The following is a 24,803-nucleotide window of genomic DNA, read 5'->3' as shown; positions in this document are numbered from 1 at the left end:
ACCACCACCACCTGTTGCCCCGCGGCGCTCACAGCTGGAGCTCGCGCATGCGCAACGACACCCGGGGAGGCAGCCGCAGAGATGGGCCGAACCATTGAGCCAAGGGGGGGGCGACCCTTGGGGGGCGGGTAAGGAAGGTGGAGGGAGGATGGAAAGGGCAAGACAGGACCCAGAACCGGACCTGACTCTTAGGCATCATGGCCGTAGAATCCAGCAGGGACGCTGGGGTTGTCGCCGACCCAGAGCTGAGGTTCTACATGGTTTCCACCCCCTCGGCCTGGAGGGGTGGGTGGGTCCGGAAGGGCGTAAGGACGTCAGGGCGGCGGTTGCACAGGCGCAGTGAGCTCGGCAGCATGGCGTCCCGGCCCAAGCGGCGCGCTGTGGACGGGGGAACCCCACAGACGCTCGGCGACCCTGTCCCGTGCCACGAGGAAGAAGAGGACGAGGAAGTGGAGGACCAGGACGACGACGACGAAGACAGCGACGAGGAAGAGGATGAAGACGACGAGGTCGTGGACGAGGTGAGCAGCACCGCGACCCCAGTTGGGCTGCCAGCTGGGAGCGTGCTTTCTGGCAGCCACGGCCGACGAGTGTGCGAGGCGCTGAGCGCAGCGACTCCCCTGCCCCCGAGGGGCTGCGGGCGGGGGCTGGGGGCGGCAAAGGGCTCACTCCGGTTCCATTCGGTCTCCTCGCTTCGCAGCCGCAGAATGACTCTCAAAAGTTAGACCCGGCCGGTCTCCCCCTTCTCCCCAAAGAAAAACCGACACAGCGCTGGCTTTCAGGGACGTCATTTTTATTTTTATTTACATCGATGAGAGAGAAACATCGATCAGCTGCCTCCTGCACACCCCCTACTGGGTATATGCCCGCAACCAAGGTACATGCCCTTGACCGGAATCGAACCTGGGACCCCTGAGTCTGCAGGCCGACGCTCCATCCATTGAGCCAAACCGGTTAGGGCGGGGGACGTCATTTTTAAAAAGGTATAATATCCTTGGTTTCGGAGAGCAAGGTAGAGAGAGAGAAACATCCATGATGAGAGAGAACCTTGGGTCGGCTGCCTCCCGCACGCCCCCCACTGGGGATGGAGCCCGCATCCCGGGCCTGTGCCCTGGCCGCGAATCCAACTGTGACCTGGTTCCTAGGTTGATGCTCAGCCACAAAGGCCAGCCGGACAGGAGTTTGTTTAATATTTTAAAGGACGACATCCTGACCCGAGTCACGACAGTTTGCTATTTGGTTTAGTTTGCTGATCACATCATCCGGCTGAGCTGACTTCCGAGCCGGGGTCCAAGGCTGTGCAAGGACCTTGGGGTGAGTCAGCAGCCCCGGGTGCTTAAATCCGTGCACATCCGCACGGACGGCACAAGTCAGTTTGCTTTTCCTCTGCCGTCTCCGCCAGCCCAGACCCACATCCCAGGACCCGCACAGCCGGAAGTGCATGCAAGTGCACTTTTCACCAGCGCCCCGTGGTCAGTGCGTCACTTACCGGGGTTCTCAGGGTCGATCTCCAGACCCACATCCCAGGACCCGCACAGCCGGAAGTGCGTGCAAGTGCACTTTTCACCAGAGCCCCGGGGTCCTCAGGGTCGATCCTGGGCAGCGTTTGAAAGCACCTCAGCTGTTGTTTGTGGTGTGAAGTGATCCTTTCATTTACTTGTTTGTGGGATATTTCAGTGGCATCACCTCCTAGCTTGTGTTGTGGTTGTTTTGCAAATGCAGATCAGGGACCCAGCTACACGCCTGTTAGTAGTCCCTGTACTCCTGCCCCAGAGCCTGCGCAGGTGCTGTTCCCCGGGCCAGGGCCTCTCCTGTCCTCGGTTCCCAGCTCAGATGTCGCTTGTCTGCCCTGACCCGTTTCCAAGCTGCCGCAACACCGTGCGCCGGGTCTTAAAGCTCGAGAAGGTGCAGCTGTACGTTGACTTGAGTATTTCCTCAATGTCTGTATTTCCGCCTACTTTCTGAAGGCAGGGCCCTTCACGTCCTCCCCTTTTCATCTGAGCGCCTGGCACAGTGCTAGGGAAGTGGTGGTAGCAGGCGGCACCTCTTTGCCAAGTGAAGGAAGCAGAGCCTCAGGCGCAGGCAGTGCAGGGGCTTGTGAAGTGAGCCTGTTGGTTGCTCCCCCTTCTTGTAGGCAGGGGAGCTCTCCTGTGCGCCTGCGGCTCACCCAGAGCTGGCTTTCCAACCGGAAACCTGGCCGAGTGTATGTTCTTCCGGGCTTTTGTGTCCAGTGAGGAGGTGGTATGAGGGGTTTTGTAATTTGTGGGGATGCAGCGTTGATAATGTTCGCCCGTCTTGTAGGCTGGACAGTTACAGTTCCTTATGTAACCTTTTCTTCTCGTCCTTTTTCTGCATGTTCTGTAGCTAGAGTTGGAGCCAGAAAGGATGGAGGTAGCGGGAGAAGAAAATCCGCAGGGGGACATGATGCCTGACGTGTCTGGAGAGTTCTGTGTCATGATCTGTTTTGTGTGTTATTTACAGGAAGTGAATGTTGACTTTGAAGCTTATTCCATCTCATACAACGATTATGACGGGATTAAGAAATTACTGCAGCAGGTATTGCTTTTTACTCCTTACACATAAACTTGCTCTTCTAAGAAAATCCAGGCCCGTCAGCACCAGCTCTGTGGGCATGCTCCTCTCTGCTTTCGAATTCCCTTCGCTCCTCCCTCCCCCGGCCCTGGTCCCGGCCCAGAAGGAAGAACTTCTCTCTGTGCTTCTGCCCCCAGCCCCTTCCGCCATGAACATAGTTGACTGTTCTTCCTCCTGCAACACTTCCATCTGCTAATTACTTTGGCCACTGTTCTGTCTTTTCCTGAGTCACATCCCAGCTTTCGCAGGAGAGGAATTCTCCCGTAGAAGTCATATCCTGGCAGCATCTGCTGCCTCTACATTTTCCTTTGCCCGTGGAGACGGCCTCAGTTCCCAGTAGAGCCGTTAGTGTCCTAGTCACCGTCCTGGTCAAATCATTGAAATGTCATGGTTTTTATTTGAATATGGAAGTTAGAAGTAATTTTAGATGTCGCACTCTGACTTTAATTTAAATTATTGTTTTTCTCTCAGCTTTTCCTCAAGGCACCTGTCAACACTGCCGAACTGACGAATCTCTTAATTCAGCAGAACCACATCGGGAGTGTGATTAAGGTAAGCAGGCAGCTGCGCTCATTCTGATTCAATGGGCTCTTGATCCTGGGAAGTCCCTCCTGATGTATAGCAGCGGCCGGATGCGTCGGTCGGAACGGAGCAGGGAGACTGGGTTAGTAAGTGCCGCAGTGCGGGTAATGGCGGTGGAGAGGGAGAGGAGTGGGCTGATTCAGAAGGCATTTGGGAGATGAAATATGGTGGGCTGAGGGGGAGGGAAAAGGAGTCAGGCATGACTCCGAGGGTCTGGCTCAAGCAACCAGGACAGCGACATGGAGGGCGATAGGTTAGGAGGGGAACCCACGTTTGGACTTGTACATTTTGAGTTTGATTTGCCTGTAATAAGGCAAATGAGCTGTTGAACAGCAGCTGGAGACTTGGGCGTTTTTAGCAACAGGAAGCCCACACGGGTCCCAGGGGAGGGCGCAGAGACCCCCACCTCTTGATGGGAGGAGTGTTTGGGTCACTGTCAGACGAGGAGGGATGGGCGATGTCCTTGTGGCCCTCTGTGCAAGGCACACTCTGTCACAAGACCTTTTATGCCGCTGTCAGTCTGCACACGGATGGTGCGTGCGTCACCTCGTAGGGCGGGAGGTGGACGAAGTGAGTAGCTGGGTGTAAGGTGTTAGAGCTGTGGCCCGTGGCCCGTGGCTGGCGCTCCGTGTGGAGCTGTCATGTGGTGTGGTCCTGTTCCCAGCCCTTTGCCCAGCTCACTGTTCGACTGCATTTTCTGCCGGGACGCTCCAGGCTGGACCCGGTGAGCAGGCCGGCCTGGAAGAGTAACGTGTGGTGCAGCTCAGCCAGGTTCCGTGGGAGCCAAGCTCTTCATCCTTAGCTGTTTTCTGGATTCGCCTCTTTGTCTCTGCCTGAGAATAGGCGGCCCTCGGGCATCAGTCACCTTAGGAGCCAGGGCTGGCCCGCGCTCGGCAGCACAGGACTTGGTGAGGCGTGTGGACCCACGGAGAGACGAGCAGGGCCGGCTCCTGCCAAATCGTTCAGAAAACGGACTGCACAGTTTATGTCATGAGGCCTTGGCTGTTCTGGATTTGTAACATGTTGAGAATCTAGTAAAGAAAACCCTTATAAGTTAGGGCAGGAGAGGTCACACAGAATGTGAAGCGAGGCATGGAATCAAGGGAGGCACAGGATGCGCACGGGGCCACACCGCCATTACCCATGATGCTTTTCTGGGTGACAGTGATAAAACAGTTTGTGTTTAGACAGAGTAATGAGGCCTAGATTTCAGGCTTGGTATCCTATTTCTTCCCAACCAAGTGTAAATTAAAACTCCTTTTCTTTTTAAAATAGCAAACGGATGTTTCAGAAGATAGTGATGACGATGTGGACGAAGATGAGATTTTTGGTTTCATAAGTCTTCTCAATTTAACTGAACGAAAGGTGGGTCCCTTGGGGGCACTTGTGTGGTCACCCTTAGGCCAGACTGCTTGTGTAACACACATGAAGTGTTTCTGTCAGGCGGTGATAGTTGTTGTAAGGGCGTGTGCACTTGTGAAGTCTCACCGTAGCCTGTTTTCAAGTGAAGGTATTTTTTTGTGTGTTTTTTTAAAATATGTTTTTATTCAGAGAGGGAGAGAGAGAGAGAAACATCAATGATGGGAGAGAATCATTGGTCAGCTGCCTCCTGCACACCTCACACTGGGGATCGAGCCCGCAACCTGGGCATGTGCCCTGACCGGGAATCAAACCGTGACCTCCTGGTTCGTAGGTTGACATTCAAGCCCCGAGCCACTCCGGCCGCGTGGAGGTGTTTTGTTTTGACTGGTGTGTACCCAGTTCAAGTCCTCCCTCCTGTGTGCAGAGTCCCCGCCTGGCCAGGTTGACATGTGGCTGGTGCTGCCCCTGCAGCTGCTCTGTGATGGGCTGTGCTGCTCCCTGAAGGGGAGGGCGCTACTGACACCGACTGTCACGGGGTTTGCGCTCATCGCTCTTTCCTACTCACTGATGATTCCCGTGGAAAGTAAGAACCAGCTGCCTCCCCTCCTCACAGGGCGCAGGTGCACTCTGGTGTTAAATGGGCTTGCAGTGCCCTCCGCCATCTCCGAGGTGGACTAGCTCATCCAGGGCCCTCTCACCACGGTCATGGGTGGTGGGTCACACCAGGCAGTTACCCTGAGAAGCACACAGCAGTCAGCACTGAAGACGGCAGAGTCTAGAGCAGTGGTTCTGCTCTAGAGGCTGTGACAGAGCTGCCCTCCCTGTGAGGAGCTGGTGCGCAGTCAGGCTTTTGCCGGAAGCGATGGCCTGAGTGAGGCACGTCTCTGCTTTCAGGGGACCCAGTGTGCTGAGCAGATTAAAGAGCTGACCCTGAGCGGCTGCGCGAAGAACTGTGAGAAGAGCGTGGTCGAGCAGCTGGACAAGCTCTTCAATGACCCCTCCCGGCCCGTGGGCCTGCTCCTGAGCGAGCGGTTCATCAACGTGCCTGCACAGATCGCGCTGCCCATGCACCGGCAGCTCCAGTAAGCGCCTGAGCCGGGCAGGCTTCCCAGGGGTCAGAAACGGGGCTGCGGAGGGCGAGTCCCGCCCAGGGGGTGGGCTGGGAGCACTTGTCCACGAGCTGCACACGGTCCTCACTATCGGCTTTTCAGTTTTAATCGCTAAAGCTATTCTGACGAGTTCGTAACCTTAAAGATTTCAGTGGTATTAAAGTAGGTGAGTCTCATGTAGACTCTTCACTCCTATTTGACTAGTTTTTCACCTTCCCTGGTAGATTAACATGAAAAATACTGAATAATTACAACAGTAACAAAAACAGTAAAATTCCTAAATTTCACTGTAATGCTTTATGACTAAGGAAACCATACTCTTGATACCATATTTCTGGCTTCTCAGGGTTTTGTTTTTAAACGCAGTTTTAAGTTTATGAGAACATCTTACATGTAAGAAGAGCTAGAATCGGTATTGCCTGTGCTTTAATAGAGGAGGACGAGAACTCGGACAGGCCCCCTGCCCTCCCAGCCTCGTGTTCCTGAGGTCTTAGCACTCGTGGTTTCCTTAGTGCAGTGGTCGGCAAACTCATTAGGCAACAGAGCCAAATATCAACAGTACAACAATTGAAATTTCTTTTGAGAGCCAAATTTTTTAAACTTAAACTATATAGGTAGGTACGTTGTTATTAACTTAATTAGGGTACTCCTAAGGCTTAGGAAGAGCCACACTCAAGGGGCCAAAGAGCCGCATGTGGCTCGCAAGCCGCAGTTTGCCGACCACTGCCTTAGTGGGAATGTGCGAATATAACCGGAGGCTGGAAACTTTTTTCCCCATTTTCCTTTATGGATTCCGCCCCCCCCAGCTCCTAGTGGGGTTTGTGTTGTCTTTTCCTGATCAGCTGGAGCTCACGCTTAATCTGATTTTCCAGGGGGTGGCTGCCTTCTGATCCCCTATAAAGGCAGCTGAGTGGGCTGTTCCGCGTTTTCTTACGTTTTGTTTGCTGGATGCACAGGATGATGCCTGCTTTTCAGGAAGGAAATGGAGGCTCCCTTGCTGTTGCGCTGACTCTGCAGTGTCTGCGCTTTGCTGTGTGATTTCTGCAGCGCGGGAGAAATGAGTCCTGGACTCGCGATTGGAGACTGGAGCAGTCACATGCTCCCATGGCATTGGGTGTGGCCGTGTGCCTTTGTGTGTTTCAATTCCATGTTTGCTGCTTTAAAACTCCAGGTTCTTAGTGTTTTTAACTTGTGCACAGAGCAGGGATGTTGAGGAATCTGAGAGATCCGTCACCCTGTTCTTTATGAAAAGCCCTGTTAGAACAATCGGAAGTGCAGACAGCAGAGCTGAAACTCAGTGCTGTGCAAGTGTCAGACCTGCGTCTGCGCAGGAAGCTGCGTCCCAGCAGGAGCCCGGCCGGGCCTCCCTGCTTTCCCAGGGCCTGGGGTGTGGCTGGGCTGGTGTCACCGGCCCGGCAGCAGACCCGTGTGTGTCTTGTAGGAAAGAACTGGCGGAGGCACACAAGACCAACAAGCCGTGTGGGAAGTGTCACTTCTACCTTCTGATCAGCAAGACGTTTGCGGAAGCAGGAAAAGGCAATTCCAAAAAGAAGCAGAGCAGCCAAAAGAACGATGAGTTAATATTTGCGAATGCAGAGGAAGAATTTTTCTACGAGGTAAGACGGTCTTGTTCCATGTATTTGTTTAGATGGAACCTCCGGTTCTCAATTCGGTTCTCAAATTGTTCACATAAAAATGTCTCGGTTATTGAACAAAACTTCGGTTCTCAACCAGCAGCCCTTTCATGCTGATGTGACCAGTTGTGCGTCTCTCAGGTGACGAGAGAGTGAGCGAGTCAGTTTACTGCTAAACCTCACCTTGTTAACATCTCAGGAAGTTGTGCTGGGAATATTTTTGTGTTTTTTTACTTTTCTGATTTGGTTTTCAAACAAGTCGCTTCTTGAACAGCCTTCCGGAACGAATTAAGTTCAAGAACCAAGGTTCCCCGGTATATAGGGATTTTCTTGACAATAAGTCAGGACTCTCCCATTTTGTATCAGTCTTCCGAGTGTGGCCGCTCTGTTTTCCTCCTTGTCCCCAGCTGCTAGCAGCTCACAGTGCCTGGTGCGCACTAGGTTCTCACAGGTCATCACCGCCCCAGCCCCACTGTTGATGACGAGTGTGGGAGGAGACAGTCATGAACCTGCTGGTAGTGATCAGGCTGATGATGTGCTGCGAGAGCTGCAGCTCCCAAACCCCTCGGGAGGAAGGATGAGCCTGGGTTCAAGGTGGACATTGAGTCTGAGGGACCGTCCTCAGCTGAGGTCCCAGCCTGTTGGGCCTCCCGCCTAGCTCACGGGCCGCTCTGCCCTCGTCCTGGATGTCATCCCATTAGTGGGTTTCTGGCACTTTCCTTCCTGTAAAGGTAGCTGGTGCGCGATGGCCAGCCAGAGAGAGAATACCCTCCCCATGCAGCCCTCCCCAGAAGTGAACCTCCGAGGAGGGGCCTCTCCTGGGATGGCCGCCATCAAGACTGGCAGCGCTGGGCCTTTTCAGGAAGGAGACAGTGGGAATGAACTTTTGAGGCTCTGCCCTGCATCTCAGGGTGCGTGTGGGTTTGAACACGGCTGGTTCTGCAAGCTTCCCTTCGTCCACAGCAGCTCTGCCAAGGAGGAGCTGGGGCGGCAGGAAGGCCAGCATTTGCAGGGTCTTCTTGTTAGATGTCCAGTGTTGTGCCTGTTACTGTCCCTCGGTCACAAGGTTGTGACTAGGAGTGACTGCAGAGTGGTAGACAGAGTGTAAGTGGGCGGTAGCTCAGTGTCACCGGCTGCTGGCTCACCTCCTGGAGGTGCCTTCTGCCAAGTGTCCCTTCGGGCTTCCTTCAGCCCCTGTTCCTATGGAAACGTGTCAAACAGTATTTGCTGCCGATTGAGTGCGTGTTGCTTATTCATGGTGTTTGTGTGGTTCAGAAGGCAGTCCTGACGTTCAGCTACTCAGTGCAGGAGGAGAGCGACTCGTGCCTGGGCGGCAGGTGGTCCTTCGACGACGTCCCGATGAAGCCCCTGCGCACCGTCATGCTGGTCCCGTGTGACAGGATGGGCGAGATCATGGCGGCGCTGGAGGAACATCTGTCTGTCTAGCCGCTTCCCACCGAGAGGCCGTGCTGTTTGTAAAATCACCAGAAAACCCAGTGGAGTTTTACTGAAAAACTCGAGACTTTATTTAGCTTTAGCTTCTCTACACAAAGTAGGGTTCTGTTGCCTGTGTCTGTGACACATTTACAAAATAGTGTTTAAAAAATTTTTGGTCAAATTATGAACGTTTGATTAAAAACCTTCCCCGTAAGAAGAAAAACGTGGAGCAGTTATTGAAAGAACTCAATAAAAACGTCTATATTTTATTTTTAAATAATATACAAAGTATTAGTTTGTTTCAAGACTCCTGTGCGGCTCAGAGGCTGTCCTCCTGTGAGTCCCTGCCTGGTGCCAGCCCCGCAGGCTGACTGGGCGTTCGTGGCGCTCTGGGAGGTTCGGAGGTGTCACTGCAGGGCACACCTTTGTTCAGTAGTTTCAGGGCACTTCTCGCAGGGCGTCTGCTCTCCTTTCGTGGCGGGGACGGGAGCCAGGCGGTCCATGGCTTGCTGCAGGATGTCCTTGCTCTCGCTGGGGGGCAGGTTGCTGAAGTAGTACTGGGGCGCCAGCTGCACAAACCTGTGTTAAGAAATAGTGTTATTGGTGGGAGAGAGCGAGCGTGCCCGAGCCCTTCCCCGCCTGCAGAATCCATAGGCTGGCATGTAACGTGGGCTCCTCCGAGCCTTAGCCCGCTGTAGGGTGGCCCTGGCTGTTGTTTTTACGGAACCAACCCCCTAGCATTTCTAGGGCCGCTGGCTCTCCAGTGTTAGGCCACCACTCTGACCCCCGGGGCACTGTACTCCCCCCAGAGCCATCCAGTGCGAAGGATCAGATCTGACGCTTGGAGAACTCTGGGTGGTAAGAGGGCCTTTGCCTCTCCCTCTTCCTAACGAAACCACTGCACGTCCAGCTGAGTGGACAGCTGTCGCTTTCCCTTGGTTCCTGCCAGAGCACCACTCTGCCCACGTGGTGGAGGGACCTTCAGAACGGACCCGGCACTGTGCCAGCCTCCGAGAGGCCAGTCTCCCTTCTCCCCACTGCCCCTCCACACCCGTTCACTTGGCAGCCAGAGGGATCTTTAGGTCCATGAGATGCCACCCTTCTCAATCTCCAGCTGCTTTCAGTACTGCACTTGGCATAAACCATAAGCCCCAGCGCTCTGGCCGCTGCCTGTCTTCAGCCCCCCGCTCAGTCTCAGTGGCTCATCTGAGAGAGGCTGAGCTTATTCAAGGCCTGCCCCTGATGGCTCCTTGCCCGGTCAGAGGCCAGCTGCTTTGTGTTTGTAACGGAGCCTCTGTGCTGCGGCCTCAAGGCAGGGCCTGTCTGCAGGGATCGCTAAGTAGAAACCTCTCTAACGGAACCCATCTCCCTGAGACGCACAGCTCCGGGGAGGTCTCGGAGGTGATCCTGATGTAGTTGTTCTCGCAGATGCTGAACTTGTGGAAGAGGACCCACTCGGGCGTCTTCCTGCTGAGCGAGTAGCTGGACAGCGGGTGCAGCTGCGCCACCTGCTTGTGCGTCAGCATCAGGTAGTTGCCCGACCCATCCACGTCCCGAGCGATCTAGAGCGGCGTGGTCAGGAGAGACTGTTACTGTGGAGGTCAGCACTCACGCGCTGGGTTTAAAAGCCCCAAAGGGTCTCTTTCCTCGGGAGCCTTAGGACCAGAGTTCCACCCATGCTTCCTATTTCAGATACCGAAGTAGGACAGGCAGTGGTGATGGTGCCGACTCGAGCGACGCCAGGGCGCTGCAGTGGGTGATGACTGCTCGTGAGTAAGGCTGCTCTCGAACAGCAAGTGCTGCACCCCTCGTGGCCTCGCTCGTCTAGTCCTCAAGACCCGGTGCCATCAGGACCTAACCTCCCGCAGGGACGAGGACCTCCGAGCTGAGATGTCAGGCCTCCAGTGGGCCGCGTTAGGGTGGGGAGGGGATGTCACACCCACGTCTCTGACGCTCTCTAAGAGCCTGCCAGTGAGAAGCAAAGGAGGCGCTTTCTCTCTTTCCTGGGCATTATTCACCCCTAAATGTGAGCGAGTTCGCCAATAGCTCAGAGCCGGGTCTGCCCCTCCCCTGCCCTTTGGACAGCGTTGTGTGTTCTGGCTGAGCCCTTCATGCCTGAGAGAAGTGTATTTAAATACAAAGTCATATCAGGGCTTTTGTTGTGTTTTAAAGTGAACCTCAGTGAAGTGATCACCGAGAGGGAACGAGCTTGAGCGCCTGCCTGGGGGGTCAGGGCCTGGGGGTCAGGGCCCATGGAGGCGGCCGTCCTCACCTGCATGAAGAAGCCGGACAGCAGGGCCTTCTTGATGTTCAGCGTGTTCTCCTGGGAGCCGAACGCGGGCTCGGCGTAGGGCAGCTCGATCCGCCGGACGATGTCCACGAGCTCGGCGCGGATGGCGCCCGCCATCCTCAGGGCGGCGCAGTTCAGGAAGCGCTCGTGGCACCACTTCTCCACGCAGTCTGCGGGGAGGGCACGGGTCAGGGTCACGGTGGGTCTGCAAGGGCCTGGCCAGGAAGGCGCTCTCCTCTGCTTCCCTGACCTGAGGAGGTCACATGGTGCGTGCGGGGAGGCAGCAAGGACAGGGACCTCTGGGGCAGCAAGGTGGGCCCTCTGTGGCGCTGCCAGGAAGAACCTGCACTGGCCAGGGGGTTCAGGGGGTCCCACAGCCCCACGAACTGTGGAGACTACATGCTCCTAGCGTGGACCGGAAGCCTGTCGCCTGTCTGGCTCACGGGCAGCGGGCATTGCCTGAGTCCCGTTTATCTGGTGTGCGCAGCAGGATGTGCATGGTCCCAGCTAATCAGAGTAGGACAGGAGGGGCTCACAGTGGAGAGTCCTCTGGTCCAGGAAACACATTTTCTATCTCTGTATATAAAAGCCTAAGCCACCGTTCGACCGGTAGCTGTGATGCGCACTGACCCCCGGGGGGCAGATGCTCCGACCGGTGGGTTAGCTTGGTGCTAGGGCAGTGATGGCGAACCTTTTGAGCTTGGTGTGTCAGCATTTTGAAAAACCCTAACTTAACTCTGGTGCCGTGTCACATATAGAAATTTTTTGATATTTGCAACCATAGTAAAACAAAAATGTATATTTTTGATATTTATTTTATATATTTAAATGCCATTTAACAAAGAAAAATCAACCAAAAAAATGAGTTCGCGTGTCACCTCTGACACGCGTGTCATAGGTTCGCCATCACTGTGCTAGGGTGTGGCCGATTGAGACTGGGCGAGGTACGCCCTGGAGCCCTCCCGTGGTCCCTCCCTGGCCCTGATTGTGCACCGGGCCTCTAGTTTATTATAAGAGTAGAGTTACTTCTGGTGGATCTGGGAATTACATTAGAGTTAAGCTACCCTGCTGCAAAGGGTACATTACAATTCCTGCGCCTGGTGCAGCTTGAAGTCACTCTTTCTTGCCACCTACAGTTACCTTGTGGACCAGTGTGCGGCCTTGGCGTGGTGGGCCCTGTACTGTCCACGCAGGCCCACTCGGAGCAACAAGAGCATGCATCTGGCCCCCATCCTGCCGGCTCTCAAAGATGCTGCTGAACGACCCGCCCCGTGTAACTTCTGCCTCATGTGCTGCTGCAGGCACCATCCCATGCTTCAGGACTCCGGTCCCCACCCCGCTCCCGCTTCCCCTCGTCTGCCCTCGCCTCCCTCTGCCAAGCTCCAGCCCTGACCTCCCCAGTGTCTCAGCACCGGCCTGTCCTCCACTGTTATCTGGAGGGTTTGTTTTGCTTTTGCCCCATAGCCTCTCCGTCCAGCAGGGATGTGCTAGGCTCTGGACAGCAGGGAGCACAGCGTTGACCCAGGGCACTGAGATGGCAGGTCCTTGTTTCTCCCCAAAAATCCGAGAGGCAGGAGCCGTGCAAGTCTCCCGGTATCCTCCTGCCCCCAGCAGCTCCCTCTGAACGCGGCCGAGCTGAACGGTGGGTTCCAGTCGCGGCCCGCCCGCAGCCCCGCAGCGCAGCTGCCAGAGCTCTGGGAGCAGGAGTGAGTTTCTCTGCTTGGCAGAGACCTACGGGTGCACTGAGGGTCTCAAGCCCATTCCGCCGCCGTGACCAGGCCTAGAGAGGGTGTTTGACCAGTTACTCAGCTTCCTGGGGGAAGGAAAGGGGCTCCGTGTGTGACCCTGAGAATCAAGCACCACTTACGCTCGCTGGCGGAGCTCAGAGCTGCGTCCTGGTAGGCCTTGTAAACGTTGATGAGGGTAAAGTGATCGCCTTCGGGATGTAGAAATGTCTTCCAACAAGTCAGGGCAGCCTCCTCAGCTCCACGCGGCAGATGCGAGAAGCAGCTGGGCGCTTGAAGACAAAAGGGGCCAGGGCAGCAGTGAGGAGACATTTCGGTAGCACAGCTCTCGGGCTTGTAGCAGTCAGTCTTACTCTGACTGATCAGTTTTCCCTTTTACTCGGGCACCAAGGGGGCTCAGGGGGGTTGTCATATGTGTGTCTCCTTGTTTCTGTTTGTCTTTCTTAGTCTGCTGGTCACACGGCTGTGCTGCAGTGGGAGTGGGGGCGGGCGTTCCCAGGGCGGTGCAGGCGCAGGATTAGAACACAGGTTCTCGTGCCGCACAGCCTTCGGTCTGTCTGCCGTTAAAGCATAACTTCAAGCGCACAGACCAAGGGACAGAGGTGCAGGAAGTAAAGCCACGCACACACATCATCATGTGGGAAGGACATGTCTAGTGACACATTTCTTCAAATTTTTCTTGATCTGCGCTGACTTCAGCAAAAGCTAATCTGGTGTGCTTTCACCTGTCAGATTAAGAAATTCACTAGCTATGATTTAGGCTTTTTCATACTAAGATAATTGTTATAATTTTCTACCTTTCCATCTATTAAAATATCACTTCAACCTGATCTCATCTAAAGCTGTAGCCATGCAGATTCACAAAACAAGAGTCCTGGGTACCTGTTACCATGGCAGCGATGGTCAGCATCTCGTCTACACAGTCAAACTCGCAGGATGCGAGGATCGACTTGGAGAGTTGTGGGTCCAGGGGGAACTCGGACATGATGATTCCAAACTCCGACAGGTTCCCGTCGTTGTCCAGCGCCGCCAGGTAGTCCAGGTCCTCCAGGGCCTGCATCAGGCTCTCGGGGGCTGGGGAGAGAGCAGTCGGCCTCACCCCGAGGCGGAGGGACAGGCCCGGGATGTCCCTCCCATACTGAACAAACATGACTCAGCAGTTCCAAGACAGAGAACACCAGGCGATGAAGGGCCGACTCCTGAGCAGGGACACCAACGACATGAGCCACGTGACTGCCCAGCTATTGCCTTAAAGTTTCAGGCTGTGGTGCAGGGAGGGAAGCTGGATGGAGCTGCAGACCCAAGCTGTGGGGACGGTGCTGTGGGTTTGGGGAGCCTTCGGTGGTCAGAGCCCACTGGTCGGGTGCGAGGAGACAGCTGTACAGAGGACCTGGGGGATCTACAGGCGTCCCCTCCATGGTCAGCAGCACACGTGAGAAACTACTGCAGGCCCCACAGCCACCCAGAGGACCAGAGGGCCCGTGCCCGGTGCCCACACAGGACAGGCTGGGCAGGTTCATCCGAGTCTCTCTAGGTCAGTGGTTCTCAACCTTCTGGCCCTTTAAATACAGTTCCTCATGTTGTGACCCAACCATAAAATTATTTTCGTTGCTACTTCATCACTGTAATGTTGCTGCTGTTACGAATCGTCATGTAAATATCTGATATGCAGGATGGTCTTAGGCGACCCCTGTGAAAGGGTCGTTCGACCGCCAAAGGGGTCGCGACCCACAGGTTGAGAACCGCTGCTCTAGGTGGACACTGCGGCTTCTGCCTATAGTTGTGTTAATTGGACTCGAAGTGGTGACGTTGCCTGTGATGTACCACATCTCTGAGCCCCGCTCCATGCAGGGCCAGCTGGCCCTGAGCTCCCTGACCCCGGTCAGCAGTGACTGTCACTCAGGCAGGAGGTCAGCCCTCAGTACTAGGGAAGGGAAACGACTGGTTTGTATTTTTAAAGAGATCTAAGCTCACATAACAGCCTGCAGCCCCATGATGCCAGATCCTTTCCTCACGGCTCATGGACCCTGAAAAGGGGACCAGCGTGCTGACCTGTGGATTTCATTCATCAGCGGGACATGGGCGGCAGCTGCGAGCATCGTGGTGTCCCTTCCAGAGCAGTGAGTCAGGTCAGCCCACAGCTCTGCTCCCCAGCGCAGCAGCATACACGTGCGTAGTCAGGAGACAGTAAATTCTCCCCTGACCCTCTGTCCCTGGTGACCAGCTGGTCTCACAGGGGCCACCGAGAACGGAATTCTGATAGTGATTGCCAGCTGTTTGCTTTTCCAAATCATGACACTACAATTCCCGCTTTTCTTCTCCCCTCGTGACCACACATCTGTATCCCCAACACGATGCCTGCAGTCAGCTTAGGCACTGCCCCCCGCCCGCCCGCCCGGCGTGCACTACCTGGCCTGTTGAGGAGGTCGCAGTGGCCCAGGCCCGCGATGGCGATGCGCTTCATGAAGAGCACCATGCTCGTCAGGTTGGCCGCCTGCACTTCCGCCGGCTTCAGCGGCCGCATGTCCTTGGAGGCAAACTCCTCCGAGTACAGACAGAACAGCTTTCCTGGGAGAAACAAGGGAAGTGCTCGCCTGCTGTGGCCGTGGCCGTGGCCGTGGACGGGGTGCCCGGGAGTCGGGGTGACGCCCGCAGCGTTACCTGACGACGAGCTGAGGATCTGCTTGCGCGCCTCCGCTTGGCTTTGGCTGATGGGCTGCCTGACCCACGAGCTCGCCCGGATGCGCGGGTTGTACACCTGTGGGCGGAGACAGCACCCTCAGCGCCATTCCCGCGGAGGCTCCGCGACAGGCCCGTCCACGCGTCCACTGTGCTCTGCTTGTCTCGAGATGGAAGCGCCAAGCATGTGGGTCAGTGGACTTAAAAGCTGTCTGCTTCCCACAGTGTGGGCCTCGGGCATCGCCGAGATGCTAGTGCCGCCCCTTCGTGAGCACTGTCACCTGGCCATGCTGCCCTGTCAAGGTTCTGTGCAAACAGCCTGAGCTCCCGTCTCCCTGTATACGTGCACCGACCTCGTCCATCCTGCCAGCTCCAGGGGACTGTGACGGCACCACCAGTGTTGCTCTTCGGGGGACTTAAGGAGTGACCCTGGCTTCCCTGGTGGGGACTGATTCAATATCAAGCACCCTGTCCCGGAACCTCCCTAAGGCGCAGTTTTCTGGAGGTGAGGGCCACACAGCATCTGATCACGCTCAGTGGATCAGTGCTCAGGAAGGTCCTGTTCAGTTTGAAATGCCAGGACTTAAGTCCCAGCTTTGAGAGTGAGCTGTCCTATTACATTTTCACTATTTTTTTTCTTTAAAGGCAGCTATAGAAAATAATACATTCTTTAACATTTTAGGGTGGAATTTTATTATCCTATATAATAAAAGCCTAACATGCTAAGTGTCTGACGATTCGACCGTTCGACCAGTCACTATGATGCGCACTGACCACCAGGGGGCAGACGCTCCAACCGGTAGGTTAGCTTGCTGCTGGGGTCTGGCCCATCAAGTCTGGGCAAGACGGGCCAAACACGCCCTGGAGCCCTCCCGCGGTCCCTCCCCGGTCCTGATCGTGCACCATGGGGTCACTATGCCTGGCCTGCACCCTTTCGCAATCCAGGACCGGGGGATGTCAGAGAGCCGGTTTCGGCCCGATCCCCGCAGGTCAGGCCAAGGGACCCCACCAGTGCACGATTCCGTGCACCAGGACTCTAGGGTAGTTATAAAGCTAAAATCTGTTAAAATCAGCGCCAGTGCACTTGAAACTGACTTCTAGTAAATTCCTTGAGGGGAGATGCTAATGACTGTGATACAGGGTTTACCAGAAACATTCAGTGGGAGTGTTCAGGAGGCAGCAATTTGCTAGCGAAAAACCGCTGACCAGGACCCCCACCTGGTGCTCCTTCCTCACAGCGCTGCCTCTGGCGCCTCCACCCCTTTATTGTGTCCAGACCACAACGGGGCCACGAAGGGCAGCGGTCACTCCCTGCCCCGGAGCGAGCACAGCACCCCTCAGCCTTCACCCTCACTCTCTGGCCCAGAAAAGGGCAGGAACCCAAGAAACTGACTCTCGACTCTCCCCAGCTGTTGGTGAGAGTTACCTTCCTCCTCTCCACACCCACGTCGATCACAAAGCGGACCGAGCTGCTCCCGATCAGGGCCTCCCCGGGGCTGGCGGTCAGCACCACTCGCCGCTGAGGGGCTGGGCAGCTTCTCTCTGTCTCATCGTTGGGCTTGAACAGCGCACACTTCTCTCTCGGGTACAAAGGCACCACCACCAGCTCGCCGTGGTCTGCGTCAGGGTGACAGCCTTCTCGACAGACGGTTTCGTAGGCTTTTTCAATATCCTAACGGGCAAAGGTGACAGCACCCATGAGAACGTGGCACATCACAGACAGCATCACCACTGAGAGTCCAATGAACACAACTGTAGGCAGAAGCCGCCGTGTCCACAGGAAGGAACCGTGTCTGGCGCCATCAAGTGTAAAAAGAGGACGTGAGGGATGAGAACGTTTCTTTAGGGAAGGTAATTTACAATTTCATTGCTTTCAGTGCAAGATTGTTTTCCTCTGGAAATATACTATCTTTGCCCCTACGTCATCCTATTTTTGTTTTTAAACTTCACCCGAGGATATTTTTCCATTGATTTTTTTTTTAGAGAGAGTAGAAGAGAGAAGGAAAGACAGAAATATCCATGTGAGAGCAGCACTGATTGGTTGCCTCCTGCACAAGGGCTCGGGGAGGAGCCTGCAACCAGGTATGTGCCCTTGACTGGAATTGAACCCAGGACCCTTTGGTCTGCAGGTCGATGCTCCATCTACTGAGCCCAACCGGCCAGGGCTCATCCTAATTTCCTAGCCTGATGCAGTTCTCATCTCCATTAGCAGTGGCAGCTAAACAAAAGTTATTCTCACGTCAGTGATGATGCATCACTGCTTTCCTGGCGGCAGAACCAGGAACCAGGAGTTACAGTCTCCAGGCTCCCAATCACAGCGCACAGTCAAACATCCTACCATCAGGGCTCTCCCAGGTCATTCTGGAAATGATTCTCACCCGCTAGACTTCACAATAGCCATAGTTCTCTATTGGCTTCTAGTGGCTTAAACTTTCTGGCTGAAGGTGGGTTCTGATGGTGAGTTTGTTCCAAATGGGGCGGAAGGAAGAACAGAAGGACCTGCCCAAGGGAACAAACAGCCAAGCAGGAGCAGGTGCTGCAGGTGGTCCAGACTCCACGCTCAGCTGGCACAGGGCTTTGCGGTCAGAACCTTCCGAATTTGAAAAATAGGCTTAAAATATGCATTTTGTGCTGTAGCTGGTTTGTTTAGTCATTTCTCTCTTCCTCAGTGTACAGTGCATTTACCTCTGTGGGGCTTTCCCAGAATTACCTGCAAAGCCACGGAACAAGAGCCACACCCGCTGAAGGGAGCTGCCCGGCCCCCGGAGGAAACCCATGATGGAGCCCTTCCCGGGGAAACCTGAACAGCCTCTTGTGTAGCTCAGAGTCGCCCCGGAACCTGAGCGGACATTCCCAGAACCCCAGCCCATGCTCTCTGCTGACATCACAGTTCTGCGGGTTAGCAGACAGCCCATGCCGAGGAGTAGCATGCTGTCAACACGCAGGGCATGGGGTGAGGTGCTCCCCCCCAAAAGGCTGCAGAGTACTCTGGTCTAAAGTGGCACTTAATGCATTTCTGCCTGCGTCTGTTTTCCGTGGCATCTACTGTTACGGCAGATTTTAAGTTTCACCTAGAAACCAAGCAAGCTTCCAGGAGGACAGGGGACATGACTCTTGAGACCACAGGAGAGGAGTTCCCGACACAAGTGGTGGAAAAGGACAGTCCCGTCAGGATGCTGATCTGTGTTCTTGCTCAAGAGCCAGGTGGCGGCGGGGACGCTGGGGCGAGGGGTGAGGCCGCCCTGCCCACTTGGTGCACCTCATGTCAGGCGCAGATGCAGATCTGCCTGCAGCCTTCACCCGACCGTCACCGTCAAGATGCTAAGGCTCCGCAGGACGGGCGGTTCCTCGGTAGGCCATGCTCGTGGAGTGATGTGAGGGGTGACCCAGCTCTCTCAGCCCTGGGGTTCTACCACTTCCACTGCCCGCTGGGTAAGCCGGCACCTGCTCGAGGCGGGCGAGCCCCAAGTCCCGAGGCCACTGGTGACAGCTCAGGTGGACTCGGGAGACCCACTCCCAGGAGCGCCCACTCGAGGAGACGTGGTCATAATAAGCCCTGACGTGGGTGAGGTGCTGTTACTGAGGAAGCTGTCGCCACACACAGCGAGCTGACAGACACTCTAGTCACCATGGACTTGAGATTCTGAGTCACTGTCCTCACGGCACAGACAGTCTCGGCTGAGAGAACTGGTGTCCCAGGCGGGACCAGCATCCTGGGCTCCACACATCAGCGGAGGAGCAGGTCTGGGAGCGCTTCTGGCAGCAGTGGCTGCGTGGGGAGCCCCAGCGGGAGCGGAGGTCTCTTCAGCGGTGGCTCAGCCCCCCGATCAGTTTCCTTCTGGGTCTCTGCTCAGTCACGGGGTCGCTGCATCGTGGGCCACAGTCTAAGCCAGGGCTTTCGGAGTGAGAGGGCGGTAGGAGCAAGGCCCGGGAACCAGTCCCAGGATGGAAGGTCTCATTCTGGAGACTGGAGGCTTAGAGTCAGGGCAGCGGAGGGGAGACCCCAGGGCCGCTGCAGTACAGACGGGTGTCCCCAGACGGCACGCGACTGAAAGCAGCGACAGGCTGCCACACATTCCCAGTCGCTCTTTTCCAAAGACGTTTTGAAGAATCCAAGGTAAGATGATTCTCCATCTTTTTAGACCAGGTGCCTGGCGTCAGGAGACAGCCCCTGGGCGGGCTGTACATGATCCCTCTGCCAACACCCTCTGGCTAGTGTAGGAACGTTTGTGGGGCCTCGTTTGCTTGCTTGTTTATTGACCCCGTGCCACATACTTAGATTATGTTCCTCATCGCATCTCCAACAAATGCTCCCAATGGAGGGGAGGCAGCGAGAGCGATCTGAGTCGGTGCGGCACCTCGCGAGGGCGCTGGCTCTGCCCTCGGGCGCCCACGTGGCCGAGCTGGGGAGGGAACCAGCTCCGGGATGTTCCGATGGGTTGGGACGAGGCCTCACCCCGCTGCTTTCAGAGCAGCACCTGGTTGTGGAAACATTCCTTTTCCGCGTGGTCTTATTTACCTGTCTGCATTTCTCCCAAAGTGCAAAAACTGAGGAACCAAATATTTAGCTCAGTAGCCAACTGAACCCTGTATGTTAGTCAGTAAAAGCATCCCGCGAGGTTGAAAGGTTTCCAGGGCGGAACCGCGTTCCTCTGTTGGGTTAGATTTTGTTACTTACTTGTTCACAGGCCAGGAAGACGACAATGTCGCCCTTCTCGCCAGAGTGGTGAATTTCCAGGATGAGGCGCAAAACAGACTCCAGAGCCGCCTCCGGAGCCCCACTGAGGTGCACCACCTCCACGGGGCGCCTGCTCGGCACCTCCACGAGCGGCACGTCGCCGTAGTGAGCGCTGAGTTTGCTGAGCAGCAGGGGCGGGGTGTTAATGACGAGCTTCAGCTCCGGCCTCGCCAGCAAGACGCCTTTGAGAAGGCCGAGCAGCACGTCGGTGGCAATGCTTCTCTCCTGGATGTCGTCCAGGACGATGACGCCGTAGCTGGCCAGGAAGGGGCTGGACATCATCTCCCGCTGCAGCATGTCATCAGTGCAGTACCTGCAGGAGGGACACGCAGCTAGCGTCCTCGCGCGAGGACTCGGACCCAACTCCCAGGACCACGAAATGCCACGCCTGTGTCCCGCGCTATAAACCAGGAGTTCTGAGCCTTTACTGGGCCGAGAGTCCTTCACGTCGGAAAAATCTACAGGCCTTCACAACCGCAAAATGCACGTGAGCAAACTTTAAACCGTTTGCAGACGGTCACAGGCCCCCAAGAGCATCTCTGGAGCCCAGTTAAAGGCTCTGCCCTCGGCGCTAGTGCGCCTGGGTTCCCGTGGTCTCCACCCCGTGCCATCTCCCTCGCTGACTGTGTGGTGCGCTTTCACGCAGTAAGTCTGAGCTGTGAGTCAACTACATGCTGAGCCCGGAGTCCTCCCGCCACGTCATCGAGCGGGAGGTGGGTGGCCCAGGCCTGACGGTCCTCAGCTGACCCCTTCCAAGAAAGAAAAGGAAGGACGCGAACACTTATTAAGGGGCGGGCTGTACATGATCCCTCTGCCAACACCCACTGGCTAGTGTAGGAACGTTTGTGGGGCCTCGTTTGCTTGCTTGTTTATTGACCCCGTGCCACATACTTAGATTATGTTCCTCATCGCATCTCCAACAAATGCTCCCAATGGAGGGGAGGCAGCGAGAGCGATCTGAGTCGGTGCGGCACCTCGCGAGGGCGCTGGCTCTGCCCTCGGGCGCCCACGTGGCCGAGCTGGGGAGGGAACCAGCTCCGGGATGTTCCGATGGGTTGGGACGAGGCCTCACCCCGCTGCTTTCAGAGCAGCACCTGGTTGTGGAAACATTCCTTTTCCGTGTGGTCTTATTTACCTGTCTGCGTTTCTCCCAAAGTGCAAAAACTGAGGAACCAAATATTTAGCTCAGTAGCCAACTGAACCCTGTATGTTAGTCAGTAAAAGCATCCCGCGAGGTTGAAAGGTTTCCAGGGCGGAACCGCGTTCCTCTGTTGGGTTAGATTTTGTTACTTACTTGTTCACAGGCCAGGAAGACGACAATGTCGCCCTTCTCGCCAGAGTGGTGAATTTCCAGGATGAGGCGCAAAACAGACTCCAAAGCCGCCTCCGGAGCCCCACTGAGGTGCACCACCTCCACGGGGCGCCTGCTCGGCACCTCCACGAGCGGCACGTCGCCGTAGTGAGCGCTGAGTTTGCTGAGCAGCAGGGGCGGGGTGTTAATGACGAGCTTCAGCTCCGGCCTCGCCAGCAAGACGCCTTTGAGAAGGCCGAGCAGCACGTCGGTGGCAATGCTTCTCTCCTGGATGTCGTCCAGGACGATGACGCCGTAGCTGGCCAGGAAGGGGCTGGACATCATCTCCCGCTGCAGCATGTCATCAGTGCAGTACCTGCAGGGGGGACATGCAGCTAGCGTCCTCGCGCGAGGACTCGGACCCAACTCCCAGGACCACGAAATGCCACGCCTGTGTCCCGCGCTATAAACCAGGAGTTCTGAGCCTTTACTGGGCCGAGAGTCCTTCACGTCGGAAAAATCTACAGGCCTTCACAACCGCAAAATGCACGTGAGCAAACTTTAAACCGTTTGCAGACGGTCACAGGCCCCCAAGAGCATCTCTGGAGCCCAGTTAAAGGCTCTGCCCTCGGCGCTAGTGCGCCTGGGTTCCCGTGGTCTCCACCCCGTGCCATCTCCCTCGCTGACTGTGTGGTGCGCTTTCACGCAGTAAGTCTGAGCTGTGAGTCAACTACATGCTGAGCCCGGAGTCCTCCCGCCACGTCATCGAGCGGGAGGTGGGTGGCCCAGGCCTGACGGTCCTCAGCTGACCCCTTCCAAGAAAGAAAAGGATGTGAACACTTGTTAATCCCCTCGTGGTGCCAGGCACTGTGTTGGTGTCTTTCTCATTTAACCTTCAGAATAAATCTTGAAGGTAGACATTACTAGCTCAAACTGGTAAATGAGGAGACTTGGAAAAACACGGAGCTAAACAGCCATGATGAGGGCTGATGTCCAGTTTTGTAAACCCATCCGGGTTTTCTGTTGACACTGTGGGAGGCAGGGAAGCCTCCGTGGAGGCGGGGACCTGGCATGGACTAGGGGAACTAGCCAAGCCCGGAGAGGGCGGCTCAGCAGCAGAGGGTGGTGCGGATGACCAGACCCCGTGTCTGGCCAGCACACAGCAGCCCATGCAGACCCACCCTGAGGCGGGGCCTGAGAAGACAAGACAGGTCTGGGGGCCACCCAGCAAGTGAATTCCCTGAGGGTCGAGGGAGATTAGACCAGGAATCCCGACGAGGCCGGGCGGGGACAGAGCCTTGTGAACACTGCGAGGCTTGGACCTTGAGGCGGAATGCAGGGGCACACGCTCCGGTGATTGTGAAACACAAGCCCAGTCACCAGCTTAGCAGGCGGAACCCCACCCACCTCAGGATCGTCTCGCTGGTGCAGCAGTTCTCAAACGGGATCACGTAGCCGACCTCGTGGCCAATGTTGACATCCATTTCGTCCGCCACGCGCAGGGCGAGCTGGACGGCGGGCTGCTTGTGCGCCTGCGTGCATACCACGCCCCCGTGCTGGTAGTGGACGGAGAGGCAGTACTCGGCACACCACTGCGGCACCTGCGGGAGAGCCAGCCGTCAGCGCCCGCCGCTCGCCAGGAAACCCACGGGGGCTCATCGTGTCAGTGGGGTCACCAGTGAGTCACCCCTGAGTGAACAAACAGTCTGTGTTCACCCCAGAGTTCCCACTGGCAAAGAAATCAAGCAAGAAAGAACAGGAAGGCGTTAGGACTGTTAACGTTCGATTCCTAGATGAAAAAGGCAGGTAAAAATAAAAGGCAAAAATACATATATATATTTTTAACCTCAGCTATATTTCTGAAAAACAAACAAAACACTAATCTATTTATGAATTGCTATTTTCTTTCTGGCTACAGGAAACCTCCCTAAAAAACATGCCTTGCCATATCAACTATTGTGTCTTAAGCAAAGTAAACATTGCATAGCATTGAGATGAGAAATAGTGACTCAAAGTTAAAGCATTTATATTTAAATGCTCAGAATAAAATAAACAGATGAGCCTGCTTAACATTTCCCTGGTGTTTAAAGGTGACTACGCTGCATTATCTCAAGTTCATTGGTGCAAGAATGATGGGAGTGGAAGGGCCGAGTCCACTGTGTGTTAGTCCCAAGACACTGCCAATGAGCTACGCTCTGCTACCCGTGTTTTTAAGATAAATCATTCCAAGAGTGTTTTTAAATAGATTTAAGGTATTTAAGTTTTAATATTGAACTATCGATAATTTGATATTTGCTAGGCCCATCATGGAATTCTTAGATTTTAATCCTCACTGTAATTTGAAAAAGACATAACTTTACCAGAAATCATAAGTAATTCCAAATGAATGACTCCCGTGAACTGCAAATACCCACCCACTAACCGTGCAAATGTAGTTCCAGCCGGTGAAAAACGAATCAGCAATGTACTCAACGCCGCTTGTGCTACAGAGGTGAGCACGTGACACACGGCGCAGGACACGGACCGGATCCAGGCAGGGCAGTCACAACCAGCTGCAGGCCCCGCGAAAGCTCAGCCACAGCCGGCAGATAGTTACCCAGGGACCCGCCCAGCGGGCGCCAGGGCTGCTGGCAGAGGGGAGAGCACATCCCGCCCTTCACTACCCTCCGTGGCCGGGAGGCCTGGGTCACGGGGGCCTGAGGAGGTGGGAGCCTCACAGCTCAAAGCTCGGCTCCCAACAGTGACTCAGCCATCGCTGGGGTGTGACCATCTGGGGTGTGACCGTCACGGGGGGCTCCTGGCTCCCTGCCTCAGTGAAGACCTTGAAGGCCGTGCTGCGCCACATTCTGAGCCCCGGTTCTGTGCCTGCTCGGGGGCAACTTTCTCTGCCCCACAGCACCTTCCTCCTCCCCCCACAGTCTCTGGAAGGTGCCGCTCGGTGAGAACCAGGAGGCTGGGAGGCCGCACCTTCCCGGGGCAGACAAAACACGAAGGCCGCCCGCTTGGCTGTGGTGACACAGCAACGTCGTGCCATTTGGTGATAAAAGCAGGTTACCGCTCCATCACATGGAAAACACCCTATTTACCAAGCGGTCTCCTTGGAGTTTTGGCAGCAGACACCCACATTTACACACACACGCTAGGAACAGCTAGGAAGCACGGCTTTGGCTCTTCTGAGCGCACCCCACGGCTGTCCACTTCTCAGCCCACGGCCTCATGCGTCTTCCCACTGGAATGTGAGGGGGCACAGCCGGGGCAGTGAAGCCACCTCGCCACCTCGGGGTGCAAGGGAGGCTGACAGCGTGGGCGCCCTGAGAACCAGGTCCCAGCCCCGGGCTCCCTGG

At 55.7% G+C, this 24,803-nt stretch overlaps 2 protein-coding genes across 6 annotated transcripts in view; one reads left to right on the top strand and one right to left on the bottom strand.

Moving 5' to 3' along the window:
• Positions 1-314: 314 nt before the first annotated feature.
• BCCIP (BRCA2 and CDKN1A interacting protein) lies at positions 315-8,993 on the top strand. 3 transcript variants are annotated; one of them, XM_014528864.1, is made up of 8 exons: positions 315-521; positions 2,365-2,391; positions 2,482-2,556; positions 3,064-3,144; positions 4,450-4,539; positions 5,431-5,618; positions 7,087-7,261; positions 8,588-8,993. In XM_014528864.1, the coding sequence occupies exons 1-8, from the start codon at positions 354-356 to the stop codon at positions 8,723-8,725; spliced, it is 942 nt and encodes a 313-aa protein (XP_014384350.1). In that variant the 5' UTR covers positions 315-353; the 3' UTR covers positions 8,726-8,993. The 3 variants fall into 3 exon arrangements, with proteins under 3 accessions (XP_014384350.1, XP_014384348.1, XP_005880894.2); XM_014528862.1 differs by having other exon boundaries at positions 317-521; positions 8,555-8,993; XM_005880832.2 differs by lacking the exon at positions 2,365-2,391 and having other exon boundaries at positions 318-521; positions 8,555-8,993.
• DHX32 (DEAH (Asp-Glu-Ala-His) box polypeptide 32) overlaps positions 8,963-24,803 on the bottom strand; it is a 26,263-nt gene continuing 10,422 nt past the window's right edge. Inside the window, exons 3-12 of one of the 3 annotated variants that reach the window (XM_005880831.2) lie at positions 22,867-23,060; positions 21,463-21,835; positions 16,857-17,102; positions 15,413-15,509; positions 15,161-15,319; positions 13,634-13,825; positions 12,874-13,023; positions 10,989-11,176; positions 10,097-10,278; positions 8,963-9,295 (exon numbers count right to left, since the gene is read on the bottom strand). In XM_005880831.2, the coding sequence (XP_005880893.1) occupies positions 9,124-9,295; positions 10,097-10,278; positions 10,989-11,176; positions 12,874-13,023; positions 13,634-13,825; positions 15,161-15,319; positions 15,413-15,509; positions 16,857-17,102; positions 21,463-21,835; positions 22,867-23,060 (1,953 nt within the window). In that variant the 3' untranslated portion in view covers positions 8,963-9,123. Of the gene's footprint in view, positions 9,296-10,096; positions 10,279-10,988; positions 11,177-12,873; positions 13,024-13,633; positions 13,826-15,160; positions 15,323-15,412; positions 15,510-16,856; positions 17,103-20,108; positions 20,482-21,462; positions 21,836-22,866; positions 23,061-24,803 lie in introns of all 3 variants that reach the window. The other 2 variants (XM_014528861.1, XM_014528860.1) reach the window with 2 other exon arrangements.

The sequence above is a fragment of the Myotis brandtii genome, unplaced genomic scaffold (genome assembly GCF_000412655.1).
Source record: "Myotis brandtii unplaced genomic scaffold, ASM41265v1 scaffold656, whole genome shotgun sequence".
Lineage (NCBI taxonomy): Eukaryota > Metazoa > Chordata > Mammalia > Chiroptera > Vespertilionidae > Myotis > Myotis brandtii.
Note: the sequence above shows the minus strand (reverse complement) of the source record. Positions and strands in the feature narration are given on the sequence as shown.

Bases quoted from the DNA above. Each gene is read 5' to 3' on its own strand.
- BCCIP (XM_014528862.1), top strand. From the start codon at position 354: ATGGCGTCCCGGCCCAAGCGGCGCGCTGTGGACGGGGGAACCCCACAG. The intron at 4,540-5,430 runs GTGGGTCCCTTG...CTCTGCTTTCAG, and splicing joins TCAATTTAACTGAACGAAAG to GGGACCCAGTGTGCTGAGCA. The intron at 5,619-7,086 runs GTAAGCGCCTGA...TGTGTCTTGTAG, and splicing joins CCCATGCACCGGCAGCTCCA to GAAAGAACTGGCGGAGGCAC.